Genomic DNA, 17,112 nt, shown 5'->3' with positions numbered 1-17,112 from the left:
CCGGAAATGCTGGGATGCAAGTTTGATTCAGCAATTGCTTGTAGTTCAGGTTCACTTTGAGATGTTCCAACAGTGAAACTGGATTGGGACTCGTTTCTAGGGCTTGGCGCAACCTCACTTACATCAGAATCTTTTATTTCGGGACTGTCTGCTGCAAGATCACCTCCACATTCTCCTGTTAGGGATTCATCAACATTAACTTGCTCCTCAAAAGTTCTTTGAGATGTTCCAACAGTGAAACTGGATTGGGACTCATTTCTAGGGCTTGGCGCAACCTCACTTACATCAGAATCTTTCATTTCTGGACCATGTGCTGCAAGATCTTTTCCACATTCTTCTGTTAGGGATTCAGCAACATTAACTTGCTTCTCAAAAGTTTCTGGAATTCTATACTTTTCTTTCTCCACCCTACTTAAGCCTTTAGTAGTCTCCAATGACACGTTAACTGATAACTTATCTTGTTCAGAAACCTCGGCCATTGCACCTTTATCGGAATGTGTTCCTTCTGCTGCTTTTTCAAGTTTGTCCTCACCTTGTTCATAAGATCCACATACTGGAGGTTCATCCACTAAAGATTCTGCCACAGTAGATGAAGAAGCAAATGATGTGATTCCCTTCATGTTCAGATTGTCAGTCTCCACAGCAGGTGAAACAACAGTCTCCTCCATGGTGACTCCGGTTTCCTGTTCTTTTCCAAGTATGCCACCAGCGAGATGCTCAGTGCTGCCTCCCTCAGCTTTAGAAACAAATGATTTATCCAGAGGACAATCCTCAGTCTTTAACTGTTCAACATCAGTTTTTGCGGACACACATTCAGACAGGCTTTGAGTTGAACCTGAATTAAAACTTACTTTCCCAGAGCCTACGGAACCCAGATATACCTCTGTATTTGCGCTTGGACGGGGAACTAACTCAGAACTTGTGGGAAGGACCCCACTTAAACTGCTGCTAGTTTTCCCTTCTGCATCTCCACTCTTGTTCAGATCATCAGATGATGTAAGCTCCAAAGCTCCAACGGGGACTTCCATGTTTGACCCATCTATAGAATTAGTCTCAGTCTTTTCACCATCGTCACCCTTAGAATCACTTTCACTCTTTTCAACCGGGCAATCAATAACCGGAGCCATTGATCCTGAAGAGGCAAGAGTGACATGGGATTGAGATGCATCTGTTTGTATAGCATCACACTGTGGCAGAACTTCATTACTCACTATATCTTCAGGCATCTTCCCAACAGAGTGAACTGAACGTGTCTGAGATGCTGGTGACTGAACTTCCATTGTTTGTTGATCCTCAGTGAGAACTTCCTTTGTCGTGGCAACCTCACCAATATCTTCAGGAATTTTCCCAACAGAGTGAACTGAAGGCGTTTGAGATGCAGCTGACTGAACCTTCATTGTTTGTTGATCCTCACTAAGAACTTCCTTTGTTGCGGCAACTTCACAACTAGCAACATCGCCACTGGATTGTGATATGTCGGATTTGATAGCATTGCGATGTAGCTCAACTTCAGAACACGCCATCGCTTGAGGGATTTGTCCTGTGCCAGGATATGGAATCTTTTGTGAAGCATCTGACTGGACAATAGCTGTTTGTTCCTGCACTTCCAGGATAACCTCGTTAGTCTTAGCAGTTTAATAGTTTATATTAGAAGTATCAACCTACCAGCAGATACCAACCTGGGAAGGAGAATTATCAGTGTTGACCGTGTTAATCTGTGGCTCAACATGAGGACTAGAGCAACTTTGAGATGTAACAGATTGGACCACATTCTCCTTTTGCTGAGCATCATCGAGATCCTCTTCAGCAGTAGCAACGTCACCATTTAGATTATCATTCATTTGACTAGGAACCGGAATAGCATGGGATTGAGATTCATCTCTGTTGATTGCACTGTTATGTGGATTAACTTCACTAGAAACCATATTCTTAGGGATTTCTCCATCAGCAAAATCTGGAGTCTTTTGAGATGCAACCGATTGGTCTACTACTTGTTGAGATTCATTCTCACGCTTGCTTCTTGTAGTGGGCTTCCTCCCTACGGATAACCTGGTTCTCTTTTGTGGGGGTTCAATTAATTTTGGATCCTGAACACTTAACCCTTCAGTAACAGCTGCAGTGACCAAATCCTGTCTCTTCCCCCTGCGCCGTGGAGCCTCACTTCCAGTTTGAGCCTTGCGTCCCCGTCCTCTACCTGGCTTAAGTGCAGTGGGAGGAGTACTATACTGTGAAACTGACGAAATCACAGGCAATGGTGGAACTGGATCAGAAGTATGAGCAGTTACCGCACCAGATTCTTGTTGACAAGTGCTCTTCAAGTTAGAAGAATCACATAAAGAATCATGACCTGAAATAGAAGAAGAGCAAGACACTGTCATCTTATCTGATCCATAATCAAATTTGCCTGCTGCATTAGATGCTAAAAGAAGAGGTGTAAGTGCAGATGTACTTGTACCTATGCTGGAAGAGGGTGCAACAGCAGGAAGAGGGAAATCTGAACTTAGTTCCACGCGAGCAGATGATGATTCGGGAACAAGAGAAGGTAAAACTGAATCGGAGTCCTTTGAAGTTAATGAATGAAGAGGAACAGGTGACACGGAACTCGTTTCCTTGCCAGCTGAAGGTGAACTATGAGGAACTACTGAAATTGGATTCACCTGCAGAGTAGCTTCGGTCTGGGCAGCAGAGAGGGAAAGATGGTCTGAATGGTTTCTCGAGGATGATTGAAGGACACCTGGAGGTGAAATTGAACTAGGGTCCTGACTGGCAGCAGACGATGGAACAACAGAAACAGTCGAAACAGGGGTTAAGTCTTTGCTAGAGGAAGATGTTGCAAGAGGCACAACCGAATTCAGTTCCTTACTAGCATCTCTCATGGAAACAGGAGCATGACCAAGGTTTTTTGAACCCAAACCTGCCACCACCTGGGGCACATCAGGCTCACCCACTGCAGGAGGTGTTGCGGGCATATGGTGAGTAGAACTCATAACACTCACACCTTGCGCTGCAGAGACGGGCTCACTTACTGCTTGAGTTGGAGGGGCGGGGAAAGCCTCCGCTGTAACATTCTGTTGTTTTCCTCTACGCCCTGGAGCTTCTCCTCCAGTTTGAGGCTTTCGACCTCGACCTCGACCTCGGCCTCTACCTCGGCCCCTTCCCTGTCCACTTGTAGGAGGGCAAGGAGGACCAGACTGAGAAACAACAGCAAGAGAAGGTGCAATTGACTGATGGCTGGGCGCAACAACAGTTACATTCTGTAGGATGGTTGCGCTGGTACTTTCTATGGAAGAAGCACAAGGAAAAGACACTGAAACAGGCCCAGAAATTGCCTGACTGGTAGAACTATTTTCTGCAATGGTATTGCTATCCACCTTTACACTAGCTGCAATTGCTGAAATAACGACCGGGGACGGTGAAATTTCAGCAACTATTGCTGTCCTCCTTGGTCTTCCCCGGCCCCGTTTAGATGGCGGAGTCACAGTCACGGGGCTTTGTTGAATTATGGGTCCTATATGTTGTTGGGGAAGTTCTTGCACAGGGTGCTGGAGAGGAGGCTGATACTGTGCTCGGGTTTGTAATTCACTATTGGCAACAACAGGGTCAGGACAGTTGCCAGAGACTGAAGGGGAATTCTTTTCTTGAATTTCTTCCTTTAGACTAGGTGATTGAGGAGACTCAGCAAGGCACATTTTCTCAAATTCCTCTTCAGTCCATTGCTCTTCATATGAACGAACCTAAGGAAGCACAAGAATTAAAATGAACAAACCAGTGAATAACAAATTATTTTATTGTAAGAAGTGAAAAAAAAATGGCTGCAAGTTCTGCAGTCTCCAAAAGTATAATCAACCTCTCTTGCTCTTTTCCCACGTCCATAGTGTTGGATATCAAGACCCCCAAGACTCTGACCCTTCCTTTTTAACCCAGGGCTAGGAGCCACAACTGGCTTATCAGATATTTTCATTGCTTCATAGAATGGTTTCAAGTCATCATCAGTAAGAAGTCGAGAAGGCAAAGGAGGAATGAGTTCTGAACTTTGTGTTCCACTTTCTAAGCATAACTTCTTCCAGATTTCCTGCATTTTTATGCTTGAATTATTAGCAGGACTCTGTTCAGAAAATGAGAGAATTAAATAGCCTGGGATAAAGTATTGACGTGATTACCATCTCTTCTTCACGCCTTCTCCTGTCAACTGACTCAAATATATCAATCTCTGGCTCACTGCACGTAGGGAGTAGAGATGAGAGTTCTGCACTTGATGGTGAATCACCCAATAGTTCTTGTAAATTCATGCTAAATCAGAAACAAAGCATCGGTGCTATAGAATAAAAATGAATTGATGACTAGCCAGTAACCTCCGGCCCTCAACAACAAAAGAAAAAGAAAAAATAGAGGGGAGGCGAGAGAGGGGGGGGGGGGGGGCGCAAAGCTAGTCAGCACTGAGCTTCAAATGCTGTTAATTCTGATTAACTAAATATTGGTACGGGAAGTGATGTGGCTTTGACATGCAGTTTCAGTACCGTGCTGCCTCAAGCTATGTTGCTCAGACTCTCCAAAAATGTTGCCGGACCCGCGTTGGATCCTCTGAAAATGTGCTACTTTGAAAGGATCCAACATGCATCAGTCAGCGCTTGAAGAGTCCGAGGAACATATGCCTGAAGTGAACTAGATAAAACCATCACACAGCGTGCTTTGTTATTCTGATGTAGGAAATGTCATATTGCACAAGTCATTGGAAATAATTTTAAGATATTAATGAATTTACAGCAGAATAAGAGCACCTTTGCCGCTTCTATTTTACCTTCGTGCTATAAGATCATTCAAGGAATCGTCATCAAGAACAGGTGCAGCTTCCTCTTTTTTACTTTCTCGCAAGAGGGACTCCAAGTACTCCCTTCGGTCTTCCGCACTACATCCAAGTTAAAATACGTTTATAAGCACAATACATTCACCAAAGTGGTCAAAGGTTGAGCAGAATTTCCAAATCTTCCTTCAAAAAACCTTGTGTTATTATCAAAGAACCCAGCAGTAATGCTTTGGTTAGCAACTCCCAGTTTATGCTCAGCAGCAGCTCTAACTTGTTCCTCAACAGTTTGGACCTAATTTTAACAAGGTAGTAGAAATGCACAAATTAGACATACCATAGGTGCAAATTGCAATGAATATTTGGATCAAGAAACTAATGACAGTATTTGATACATAAATGTGGCATCAATTAATGCGTCAAAAGCTTTATAAAGAAACTCTCGATGATCATTCAATGTCCAAGATCATCAGAACATATAGTTCTGAAGAAACCAAAAAAAAGCATCATCTCTGATCTTTCAGGAATTCAGCGATAGTATTTGATACATAAATTGTTGCAACAATTTTTTAGATTATTATTATTATAAATTGTACCAACAATTTATACAACATGAAGCATCATTGAGAAACTCTCGGCAAGTGTTATATGTAAAAGAACCAGCACTAAGAGAGTGCTGCCATTACATCTAGAAAGAATGACAGGTAAGTGTTATATGTAAAAGAACCAGCACTAAGAGAGTGCTATCATTACATCCAAAAAGGAAGAAAGGCAAAAAGAAAAGGGAAGCCCTGAACGTCTATACAAAAGCTTATAAAAGCTGCAAAAGAGAGTCAGCATCACTAACCAACTCCAATTTACATAAAAAAAGACAACATCCATGATTCAAACAGACTCAACTTCTAAACTGAACTTCCTTGTAACATATATTTCTCTTTCCAGGTACACCACCATATACAGGCAGGTACAGTGTCCCCCAGAAAAAAAGGGACAGTTTCCTCTTAACCCAGAGTAGAAATGAAACGGAGTACTACAGTATAATAAAGTAACGGATTAACAGAACTAAAAGAAGACTAGTCTCATCTACAAACATGCAAGAAACAAAAAAACAAAAGGTATTTTACTAAAATTATGCCAAGTTTCTACATCTGTCCTTGAACCATAATAATCACTAGATTGACTACAAAATCCCGCTAGGCACAAGAGGGAGCTTTGTTTCAGTTACTAGAGTCTAGACTGGAGAATGAAGACTTCATGGGACACTGGACATGCATGTGTTAGTATCTAGAAATGACAGGAACAGCAAGCTAAAGATGCATCTTGAGAAATAGTGAGCTAACAACGCTAATTACAGTAAATAAATCAGAATGACCCATCTGATCCACATAACAGGAGGCCACAGTCATAACAAAGCAGATTTAATAATAATTTTACCACATGAACAACCAGCAGTGTGCACAAATGAAAGCATGAAACTGCAAATGCATGAACAGACAAGAAGTCAAAAGGTATTTACCGTTTCTAATCGAAGAACAAGAACATCCTTCTTTTGACCTATCCTATGAGCCCTTGCTTGTGCTTGAAGATCAACCTAAATGCAGCAAACCAAGAGAGCAATAAGTGAAAGCCACATAATCAAAATATAAAAGATCCTCAAAAGAGCAAGTTTGAGCTTTTGCCTGAGGATTCCAATCTGTGTCAAAAATTATAACTGTATCAGCAGCTTGAAGATTTACTCCAACACCTCCAGCACGAATACTGGCACCATTTTAGAATGGATCAGTCTTAACTCTTAAGAGAAAATGTTTACATGTATGACGAATGCAGAGAAAAATGAACAAGAGTGTCAAAACATGTCCTACAAACAACCCACTCGTTCTTTCTTTCAAAGAAAAGATTAAACCCTACTCTCATTATCCCAGTATACGCAATATTCCAGCTTGGAACATCATCTATGACACTGTACTCTATACTTTTTTTGACAAGGTAACAGACCGTAAATAAATCATCAATGCGAAGTGTTGGAAGCTAAAATTACATTATTGAATCTACATCTAAAAGAGTAAAAACAATAACTAACACTAAATGTTATCTCATCTTACAAGGATCATAGATGTCCACTATAAAAACTGGGTCATCTATTTACTCTGAGCTGCACCAAACCAAGAACAAAAACTCATAATGCAAATTCATTTTTAAGTTTGGCAGAGAGCTAATATTGCCTTCAAAACACCTGGAGTTTCTCTCTTTCCAAATGGTCCAATCATAATGCTGGGACAATTCTCCATCTGTTTAGGTTAGTGCTACCACCGCCCTCAAAATTCCAGCTAGTTAGTGCCTCTCCTGTTCATCCCGGCATAGTCTACCTTTATGCCTCTGAAGATGGTAAATAGATTCCAAAGCTGGCTAACCACTTTACAATCAGGAAACAAATGGTTACTTGTCTCTGCATTATGCTCACAATAATAACATCTGGAGAACATATGCTTTCCCTCTTCTTCTGTAGACAGCCTCTTCCAAGACCAACCAAGTGAAAATAGTGTTTGTGGAATTTTACTTTCCAGATAAACTTCCAAGGTAAAAATCTGATCCGAGACCCATCTTATGCATGCCCTTATAGATACATCTTACAGTAAAAATGCACCTTAGTCCTTGAGAGTGTCTTCTCCTTCCTGTAGCCCCTTGCAATGGTCCAGAGTGCCATAAAAGTTGGACAATCTTTCCATCACCCAGTCTTGCATCAATTTTCTATAGGTCAAGTTCCAACCTTGATTTGGCCCTAAGTGGCTCAGACTCTTCACTTTTGGTGCCGCACCATGTCGACACAACGTGGGTGTGGGTGTGGGTTTCGTGTCCGATTTGGTCAACAGATTTTGGGTACTTTAACCAAAATCGATGGAGAAATTCTAGACAATTTTAATGGTTACTATAATCAATACTAAAGTTAAGGTGAAATTGATGAAAATTAGATACCTCTTATATAGAAATTACTATGTCACTCCTTTTCCTTGATCTCTTTCCAGGATTCTCCTCGAGTTCTCCACATAATATTCATAGTTTAGGTTTTATAACTCTATTTTTTAGATATTATAATTATTATAAGGTGAATCCCCGCACCCGTATCCATACATGGATCCAGATCCCCGAATCTTAAAAATTAGATCATAAAGGATCTACACACGTATCGAACACCCGTACCCAAGTCCGAGCAACTTAGAATTTTGGCCACACTTACTATAAAGTGGAATGCTGTTGCTGATTTAAAATATAAATGTCAGGGAACAGTTGGTTAAGACTTCCACTCCCTGTCAAGTTATCTGCCCAGAACAAGATCCTCTAACCATCTTTCACATTAAAACTTGTTCTTGCAAAGAATACATGTCACAGGTTCCTGATTGATCTCCACAAACTTGTTACATATGTAGTGTTTACTTCTTTTGTCCTCCAAAAACCTTCCTTTTCATACGTAACTTGTATCAGATTGCCCCATAAAGAGTGCTCTTTCTTAGGTAGTCTCCTAAGCCATTTTTCATCAGGAAACTTCTGTTCTACTTCCTTAGATTTCTGATTCCCAGCCCTCCATCATTCCTAGCCAGAATTAAGGTATTCCATTAGACTAAATGATAGCCTTTTTCCTCCTTTACTTGCTTCAGAAAATTCCTCTTAACAGCATAGACTCTTCCCTCTACATTAGCGGGAAGAGTAAATAATGACATCAAATAAGTAGGTTAGGCATCTAATACACAGTTGATCAGGAACAATCTACGACCCCGAGACAAGTATTATGATTTCCATCAAAGTCATCTTTTTTCACATATTTCCATGATATCATTCTTTCGCATCTATCAGATCCATAAATAAGTAGGTTAGGCATCTAATACACAGTTGATCAGGAACAATCTACGACCCCGAGACAAGTGTTATGATTTCCATCAAAGTCAATCTTTTTTCACATCAAATAAGTAGGTTAGGCATCTAATACACAGTTGATCAGGAACAATCTACGATCCCGAGACAAGTATTATGATTTCCATCAAAGTCAATCTTTTTTCACATATTTCCATGATATCATTCTTTCGCATCTATCAGATCCATAAATAATTAATACTTGGAATATAATGTGATGCAAACTTCACCGCACTAACTTCTCATTCGCTATAATATTTTCTTTGATTCTACCGAAACAATATGCAAATCAAGTTAACTTGTCAAGCCCCATTGTAATCAAACTAAATTGCAAGTAAAGGGACAACATAGTAATATTCAGTTAGATTTAGAAATGGAGTTCGGCACTAGAAACTATACATTTTGAATACTGAGTTAATCTTCAGTGTGATATAATAGGACTTTAACCTATTGTCTGCAAATGTTGGAATCAACAGCAGTGGAGTAAACTTTATTAGTTTATTTTGGTGGTTAATGAAGTTTCTTTTTCTTTTGGTATCAAACTCACAGAAAATTAAAATTAAATTTTCGGCAAATTTTCAGTTTTGCAAACCTTCTTTGTGATCATGGTAAGGACAAAATGAATGATTATTGAGAAGACTACAAAACCCAACAAACTTTGAATCTAAGGCAATTCAAAGTTAGTCATTTACCTCAACAGAAATATAAAGAAGGGAGAATTAGGCTGATTGAATTTATCAATAAGGGCACCTCTGTCACCCCCACAAGTATGTCCATCCAAGCGAAGGTACTTATATTGCTTCCAGCAGAGATAATCTTCCATTACATCAAGCAGCCTGGTCATTGTTGAGAAGAGCAAGACCTGCAAAATGACCCAAAAAGTCGTGTCTTTATTATCTTTGACGTCTCATTTCTCAAAAGGATTTTGATCAACAAAATAGCAAGCATCAGAATCCTTTCAAATGACAATTGAAGTCAAGGTGCCAGGTAAATACTTTATAAATGGCAAAAACAAGATCAACCGCTACAGAACAAGGAGAATGAAAGGATTATTAGGCCAAATAAAACCAGATATTAAGAAGGCTTAACAGTACATGAATATGCACAACCTCAAAGAGTGATCTAGAAATAATGAAGATTTTCTTCAAAAAATAATTTTGAAATGCAAACAGGCTATTTTGTACCCGGTGATCTGTTGCCTTAAGTTTAGGCAGTAATCTGTCCAACATCTCAAGCTTCCCACAAATCCTCACAAACGTTGGCAGATAATGCTTAGGAACTAGCTCATGAACCTGACATATAAAAACAAAATAATTAGACAACCAACAGGCGACAAATTGCCACCTTCAGCAATTCTGAAGATAAAAGACGAGTACAAAAATACATGTTCTCTTAAGACGCAGCACATGCATGAAATCGTCCAGTTATACCTTCTCTTCACATCAAGATTAAAATTATAAAGATAAACAAATAGAAGAGGGAGAAGCAAACCTCCTCCACATGAAGCTGGCTAAGATATGGATGATTGCAAATGTTGCGCAGCTCCATAACAGAATTGTGGACTGACCGAGCCTAGAAGGAAGAGTGTGAAGGGTAAGAGCTAAGAACACAATACCTGAATAAGTATCTTTATATTTCAACACTTGGATGTTTTTTTCCTTCCAAGGATGCAAGCAATACATAAACCTCTCATTTGAAAAGTTAGAAATGATTGGATTTGAGGTTGGGGGAGGGAAACTCTGGTGGAGGCCCCCAGCGAACCGTCTAGTAGTTGGTTCCCTCCGAAGTTTCCCTTTCTTTTCTTTTATGATAAATGGAAAGAGTCTGTCTCATAATATGCACCAATGACTCTGAATAAGCATATATGTTCGTTTCTAACTGCATGACTACTAGTGAACATTGAACCTCATATAACTAAGGAAATTAATAACATAAAAGAAACACAAGTACCGAATAAATGGTCCAAATCCTTTTGGACACTCACATAAAAATATACAAGCACAATTCTTTTTTATGTACATATATGAGCTGCAATAGATGATATGCTTAATTTTTCTCTAAAAGAATTAAATGATATTTCTCAAGCATGAATCATTGAACTCAAATAACAGCAGAGGCGCTAAACCTTTGAAGTTCCGAATGCACCAAGGTTGTCTTCCACTCGCTTCATCAAAAGCTTCTGATACGAAGAAGCTTCACATCTAACCAGTCTTTCAATCTTTGAAGGCAATTCATTCTCAACCTAAGATAAGCATTTGGAAAGACAGGCATAAGCTCTCAACACTGTCAACAATTAAATGCTAAAAGAATCTTCGGAAGAAACTTTTGATCACACGACGAATCTAGACAAGTTAGATAGCATATGGCAGCATATACTATATGAAGTTATTGTTTGTTTCCTGGCACTATCAAAAATCTGAAAGACTGGAATAACCAACAGACTATCCATCCTCTTAGTGACATAAGTTACAAACTCTGAGCAAATATATCTAAATTTTCACCATGTGTTCTATAAGACTCATCACCAGTTATGGTTATGGAAAATGGGGAAGAAAATGATCCATTTCAAATATACAAGATAAATAAATAAGAAAACGTCACAAGTGTGAAAAATAGTCGGAGGATGTACAGGTTCCCCGTGACTGTGGGTTCACAAAGGATCTGCCCTTATTCCGTAATATTCACCAAGTTATGGATGAGTTAACTATATAGTATGCAAAATGAGGTTGCATAGAGCATGTTATTTGGAGATGAATTGTGTAAATGAATGAATTAGAGAGAGAGCCATCAATAGCTTGAGCCAAGGAAAAAATCGTGGGGAGTAAGAATTTTAGACAAGTAAAATTAGAGCAGAACATATGCACTATAAGTTTAGCCATTACAAAGGGGGCAAAACTTTGGTATTTTTTGCTTCTGTAAATAATGTTCAGCTGTTGCAGCACATCTCTTGAGCTTGTTTCTATATAACATTATCTTCCCTTTTTCAAAGAAAAAAAATTATTCATTACAGTAGGAATAAATTTAAAAGAAAGTCTACTGAATGATAGTGTCTAAATGCAGAAAATTTTAAGTTTCTAACTTTAGTGTCACCAAGAGAATGCTATTAGTCGTTTCATCCTGGTTGTGGTGTAATTTTATCTTGTTGAATAACTTTGAACTAGCAACTAACAAGGATGAAACCAGAAATATTAGCTGTGAATTGAAATTTCATATTTGACTTTTGAAATCATGTTACTTGTCTATGTTATGTGGTGCCCAGCCAAGAACTATCGGAGATGAAAATTGTGAAAATGAGAATCCCACGATGGATGAAAAGATAGAATTTGATACATATAGTGGCGTTCAATGATAGAATTTGATACATATAGCGTGAGGTTTGACAACAAATTGAATAAGGGAAGTGCATACTGCGAATGAAAATATATACCTTGTGTTTCAATCTCCTAAGAACAAATGGACGCAAAACTTGGTGCAGACGGTTAATGATCAAAAGATTTTCCTCCTCTGAGAGCAAAGCCTAACAGCAGGAAAAGCAGATTAATCAGATCATCAGTACTAGAAATAACTCAAGCAACAATGAAGTCATACTTCAGAGTGGAAATTGTAAGAAACATACTTCATCAGGTGAGCTATCACCGCTCTCAAATGGCTTGTTAAACCATTGTGAGAAGTCTTCTGATGAATTGAAGATATTTGGCAAAAGGAAGTTAAGTAGTGCCCAGAGCTCCTCAAGATTGTTCTACATAAACAGAATAATAAATACATTCAGACACATCAGCACCAGAAGAAACAAAACAATAAGTAGTATATCATGTGTATATGCCATGTAACAATAAGAAAGAAATTAAACATCCCATAGCCAATATAAACCTGAAGAGGAGTGCCCGTCAACAGTAACCTATGATTACTGCGGTAGTGCTTCAGATCAGCATTCAACTTGCAAGAAGCATTTTTTATGCGATGCCCTTCATCAATTATGATATAGTGCCAATGTACTTTACTTAGTTTTGGTCTATCATGTTTGTTCATTAAATACTCATATGTCGTCAAAAGAACATTGAACTTTTGATGAACAATTCTTTCCCTGCAATGACAAGTTACCCAATAATTACAGCATGAATGCAATGGAAGTAAAGAAACAATAACAGAATTTCTACACAACAGTATGAAATAATTGATATGGCGTACTTGAAAAGCTTCCTCCGCTCTTCCGGTGGTCCAGAATAAACTATCTTGAGCATATCTGGTGCCCAAAAGTTTATCTCTGACTCCCATCCAGGTAGGACAGAGGATGGCACTACCACCAGAAAAGGTCCTCTGTCATTTTTGGTTTCCATCAGGTAACACATAAGGGATATAACCTACAAAAGTTGTCTTCTTGAGATCCTCCAAATATTCACAAGTAAATATCTTTGAAATTAAAGTTAAATCTAAAGGAAAAATAGAGTAACTTTCTAACACCATCAAGCAATTACATATTAATGTACCTGAACAGTTTTACCGAGGCCCATTTCATCAGCTAAAATTCCATTCAAATGGTTATTGTAGAGTGAAACCAACCATCGCAATCCATTCATTTGGTAACTGAGAGAAAAATCAAGATTAAACGTACTCTAGGAGCAGGAAATATGAAATATCTCCTGAGTAGAAAATTAATTAATAAAAAATGCACTCACAAAGATAGATAGGCAATGACAACTAATTCTGAAATGAAAAACTTACCCCCGTAATTTTCCACCTTTGAGAGAACTAGGTTGCTCTGTGATGGTTTCCTTTACACTGCAGAAAATACATTTAATTATTTAGTGTCTCAGCCAGAGAGATTGAATATTGACACTGAACAAATGACAAAGTTGAATCAGCCATATCAAACAACAATTTAATAAAACCCAAGAGTGGGAAGGATGCAAAGCTTCAAAAAAAAATGTAGAATAAAAGATTGAAGGATCTATAGCATCAAGTTCTCCAAGACCATGTAAGAGACTATATGCAGGAATTACCTATGTGCCATCAAATAGTATTTTTCATTGCTTTCCAAGTAATGCTGCATACCAAATAAAACGTACAAGAAATCAGGAAATGACACAGATGAGCAAAGAACAGCAGCATGCCGGTTAGCAATATGTGCATTTAATCATATAAGACAATTTCTGAAAGAACCTTAGCCTGGTCTGTTTCATCCTCATCACCAAAGTCAATTTCATCCTCCTCAACCACACCTGAGTTTCTATTGTCACCCACGTCAGTCTCGAATTTTCTTGCAATTGATTTGGCCTCCTTTAATTTGGATCCAAGCTTTTGGAGGTACTTTTCCGTCTCTTTTAGTAGTTTGTTAACACGATCCGACTTTGCATCCTAGAAGCAGTATGAAAGTAATCATCAAGATAAGCGTAACAAAGTGCAGTCCTGGCAGAGAAATTAGACATGCCATACCTGAACCATTCGAAGGTATCCCTCAACATCATTGATTTTCAGCAAATTAATCTTCTCACGTTGGATCCTGTCAATCTTCTCACGATGTATCCGTTCCTTCCTTTTATGGAACTCCTTCGCATACTTATTGAAACCTTTCCAGCGTTCTCTCTTCATTTTAAATACATCTTCCAATCTTTCCCTGGAGGTCAGAATAATTCAAAGAAACAAAAATAAGAAAATCAGAAAAGAAGTCATTAATCTTTCACTGTTAAAGGAGCAAAGTCATATGATTAACCCTAAGGATGAAAGTAAGTGCATACCTATGAACTTCAATCTCACTGAAAAACTCCTTCTGTCTCTCACGAAATCTCTTTTGACGTTCCTCCTTCATTCTTTGTTCATATCTTTCAAATTGCTTTGATTTCCTCCCAATTCTGTGCTTCTTGATTGATTTTAAACGCTCCATATCAGTTGCTACTGGCTTGAAAAAATCATAGAGAATTTCACTGCCAAAAGATAGTCACAAGGTCACAAGAATCGGACAGATAATGTGAAACAATAGAGGGTGACGTGACTTGAAAGAACCTAAACAGGTGCAAGCAATACTAATAAACTTGGGTACCAGAGGTAAGAACAGGAGTACGAGACCACCAGTTTTAAGAAATACATGCTTCCCAGAGAACTACCAAAGTCTATTTGTAAATAGAACTTATAAGAATATGTTCATATACTTATGACATGCATTTTTACACCAGCTTAAGAAGCAGCACCAATGCTCCAGAGAGCCACCGGAGACTGTATAATACAAGAACATGTTCACATACTATGACAATGTATACACCTACTGGGTTTTTTTTTAAAACTGGTAATGTTGTATTCCTCAGCATTAAGGTATGCTGGAGACCTCCATAAAGGTAGTAACAAGCTAAAACAAGCGACTAATTAGTAATCCTAAAAGATCTACTAATTGTTCAGCATTTCTATACAATGTTCTTTACACCAAAAGTAGAAAGTTGCGATGCAGCTCCCTTTGATTTTCTGAATGTTGTTGAATCTATGTTCAAAGTTTCTTCCATTCCTCTCCCTCCAGATAGTCCACCAGATAAAGTGTGGGATTATCCTCCACCACTTCTTCTGTGTCTTGCTCCCCCCCCCCTAATCCAGCAACTTAACAAGTCTGCTGTATACACCTACTGGTTTATTTGGCAATGAGTGTTTTTTCTTCTGAAAATATGATTTATAAGAAGTATAGTTTGATTACTATTCTCCCCGGCACAATTATCGAGGAAAATTCTCAGCCCTCTCTCTCTTTATCTTCCTTTCCAGTAATCCTTCTTATCGCCGGAACTTTTCTCCCCTTTCTTTCTTTCTTCTTTTGAAAGAACAAAGATGGACAACATCATTTATTTTGTGGTAGGCTCCACGGCCTACGACATCACGAGAACAGCTGGAACAGCGAGGGAATGGTAAAACTGAACAGAAAGAAACAGAAATTATACAAGAACAACGTTAAATGTGGAGACTGGGATGGATTACTCAGGTCTTCCAAGAAGCATCCCAGACAAATGGGAATATGGTGAAGCAGTGGAAGAGAAAAGATAGTCTTCTCAGAAGTGTTCTACTAGGAACTATAACAAAATGTGAGAGGCGAAGGAGGTCAGTTATTATCGTCCCTGAATTGACGTTTAATTTAGGATGGATAAATATTGCAGAAAATGTCGGGAGATTTATCAACAGCCACAGGAATGTGGTTAACCTTTGGGAAACACAAGTTGATGGACAGAAACATTCCTTATGCTGATATGCTAAAGAATCAGAGGCAGAGAAGATAATAAAGAAGGGGGATAGAATATGCATTAATGACAGCCCAGAGGAGTGCAGTGAATTTCAAAGAAGAACTTTTGAGGCTAAAATCGGTGTGACACCAACTTTATCAGAAATCAGGGGATGGACTAATAGATTGTGGAAGCAAGCACATGGATTAAACATCTATGAGATGGCCTACTTCCTGTTTGAGTTTGCTCCCAGGTCCACGGCGAAGCAAGTAGCCGAAGGAGATTGGGACTGGAAGAACTCTCCAGTTACCCTTTAATGGTGGAATCTGACGGGAGGTACAGCTAGTGGGAGGAGTAAACCTAGCTCTACTTGGGTTAGAATTGTTGGTCTACCACTACAATTTTGGGCCCAGAAAGTCTTCAAGGCCATTGGACACCATTGTGGTGGCTGGGTAGACACAAAAGAGACAAAAGTAAGAAATCATCTCAAATAGGCAAGAAGTAGAAAAGGGCTGGTCAAGGTGTTTGCAGGAGAAGATTTTATCCAGCAGTCGCGAGATAAAACTGCTGGATGAAGAGAAGGAGCCTCTTTTAAGCAGACCAGCGGCAGACAGCGCAGCTGTCATAACACGTGTTGATGCAGAGGGCACGTGGGGAGGCCAGCAGATCTTTAAATGAAAAGGTGGCCATAGCTCTCTCAATATTGAACAAAACCCAACTCCCAATATGGGCAAAAAATTAGCACTGCTGATCATATCAAGAAAAAGAAAAATATGGCGCGTGTGTGTGTGGGGGGGGGGGGGGGGGAAGCTTTTAGAAGGGCCAAATGGTATAAAGGAGTTGGCAACTCTCAAGGCAAAGTATCCAACAAACAAGGGGATTCATAACCAATTATCACAGAAAACAGTAAGGGTGGCCAAACAAAGGAAATAGGGGAGATACAATCACGATGTTGACATTAGCCACTCAAAATCAAGGGAACCAACTGATAGCAAGATTGAAGCATCCAGCTGGGTCAATTCTCATATTTTGAAGTTGACCATGAAATACAGAGTAGCTTATGAAGGTTTCAGGGGAACACATGCATAATTGATGAGACTTGGTGAAAGGAAAGCTGTGATGGAGAGAAAGGGGGCAGACAGCTCATAGCACAGTGTCAACACCTAGACACAGAGGTATTGGCAAAAAAATGAATTGAAGAACTTACAGTCCAGA

At 39.2% G+C, this 17,112-nt stretch overlaps 1 protein-coding gene across 5 annotated transcripts in view; it reads right to left on the bottom strand.

The window, feature by feature from the left end:
• The window catches only part of LOC101247785 (chromatin structure-remodeling complex protein SYD), a 31,437-nt gene that overhangs the window by 3,563 nt on the left and 10,762 nt on the right, over window positions 1–17,112 (bottom strand). For all 5 annotated transcript variants that reach the window (XM_010314909.4, XM_026028446.2, XM_010314910.4 and 2 more), the window contains exons 12-34: window positions 14,443–14,628; window positions 14,141–14,321; window positions 13,868–14,062; window positions 13,708–13,751; window positions 13,430–13,486; window positions 13,195–13,291; window positions 12,896–13,068; window positions 12,578–12,791; window positions 12,324–12,446; window positions 12,135–12,224; window positions 10,833–10,949; window positions 10,199–10,279; window positions 9,892–9,999; window positions 9,400–9,569; window positions 6,481–6,559; window positions 6,318–6,392; window positions 4,999–5,096; window positions 4,799–4,906; window positions 4,161–4,218; window positions 3,848–4,072; window positions 2,456–3,734; window positions 1,680–2,347; window positions 2–1,598 (exon numbers count right to left, since the gene is read on the bottom strand). In XM_010314909.4, the coding sequence (XP_010313211.2) occupies window positions 2–1,598; window positions 1,680–2,347; window positions 2,456–3,734; window positions 3,848–4,072; window positions 4,161–4,218; window positions 4,799–4,906; window positions 4,999–5,096; window positions 6,318–6,392; window positions 6,481–6,559; window positions 9,400–9,569; window positions 9,892–9,999; window positions 10,199–10,279; window positions 10,833–10,949; window positions 12,135–12,224; window positions 12,324–12,446; window positions 12,578–12,791; window positions 12,896–13,068; window positions 13,195–13,291; window positions 13,430–13,486; window positions 13,708–13,751; window positions 13,868–14,062; window positions 14,141–14,321; window positions 14,443–14,628 (6,023 nt within the window). The remainder of the gene's footprint in view (window position 1; window positions 1,599–1,679; window positions 2,348–2,455; window positions 3,735–3,847; window positions 4,073–4,160; window positions 4,219–4,798; window positions 4,907–4,998; window positions 5,097–6,317; window positions 6,393–6,480; window positions 6,560–9,399; window positions 9,570–9,891; window positions 10,000–10,198; window positions 10,280–10,832; window positions 10,950–12,134; window positions 12,225–12,323; window positions 12,447–12,577; window positions 12,792–12,895; window positions 13,069–13,194; window positions 13,292–13,429; window positions 13,487–13,707; window positions 13,752–13,867; window positions 14,063–14,140; window positions 14,322–14,442; window positions 14,629–17,112) is intronic.

This window comes from Solanum lycopersicum, chromosome 11 (assembly GCF_036512215.1).
Source record: "Solanum lycopersicum chromosome 11, SLM_r2.1".
In the NCBI taxonomy this organism is placed as follows: Eukaryota; Viridiplantae; Streptophyta; class Magnoliopsida; order Solanales; family Solanaceae; genus Solanum; species Solanum lycopersicum.
The sequence above is the reverse complement of the archived record's forward strand: the minus strand, read 5'-3'. Positions and strand labels throughout refer to the sequence as shown.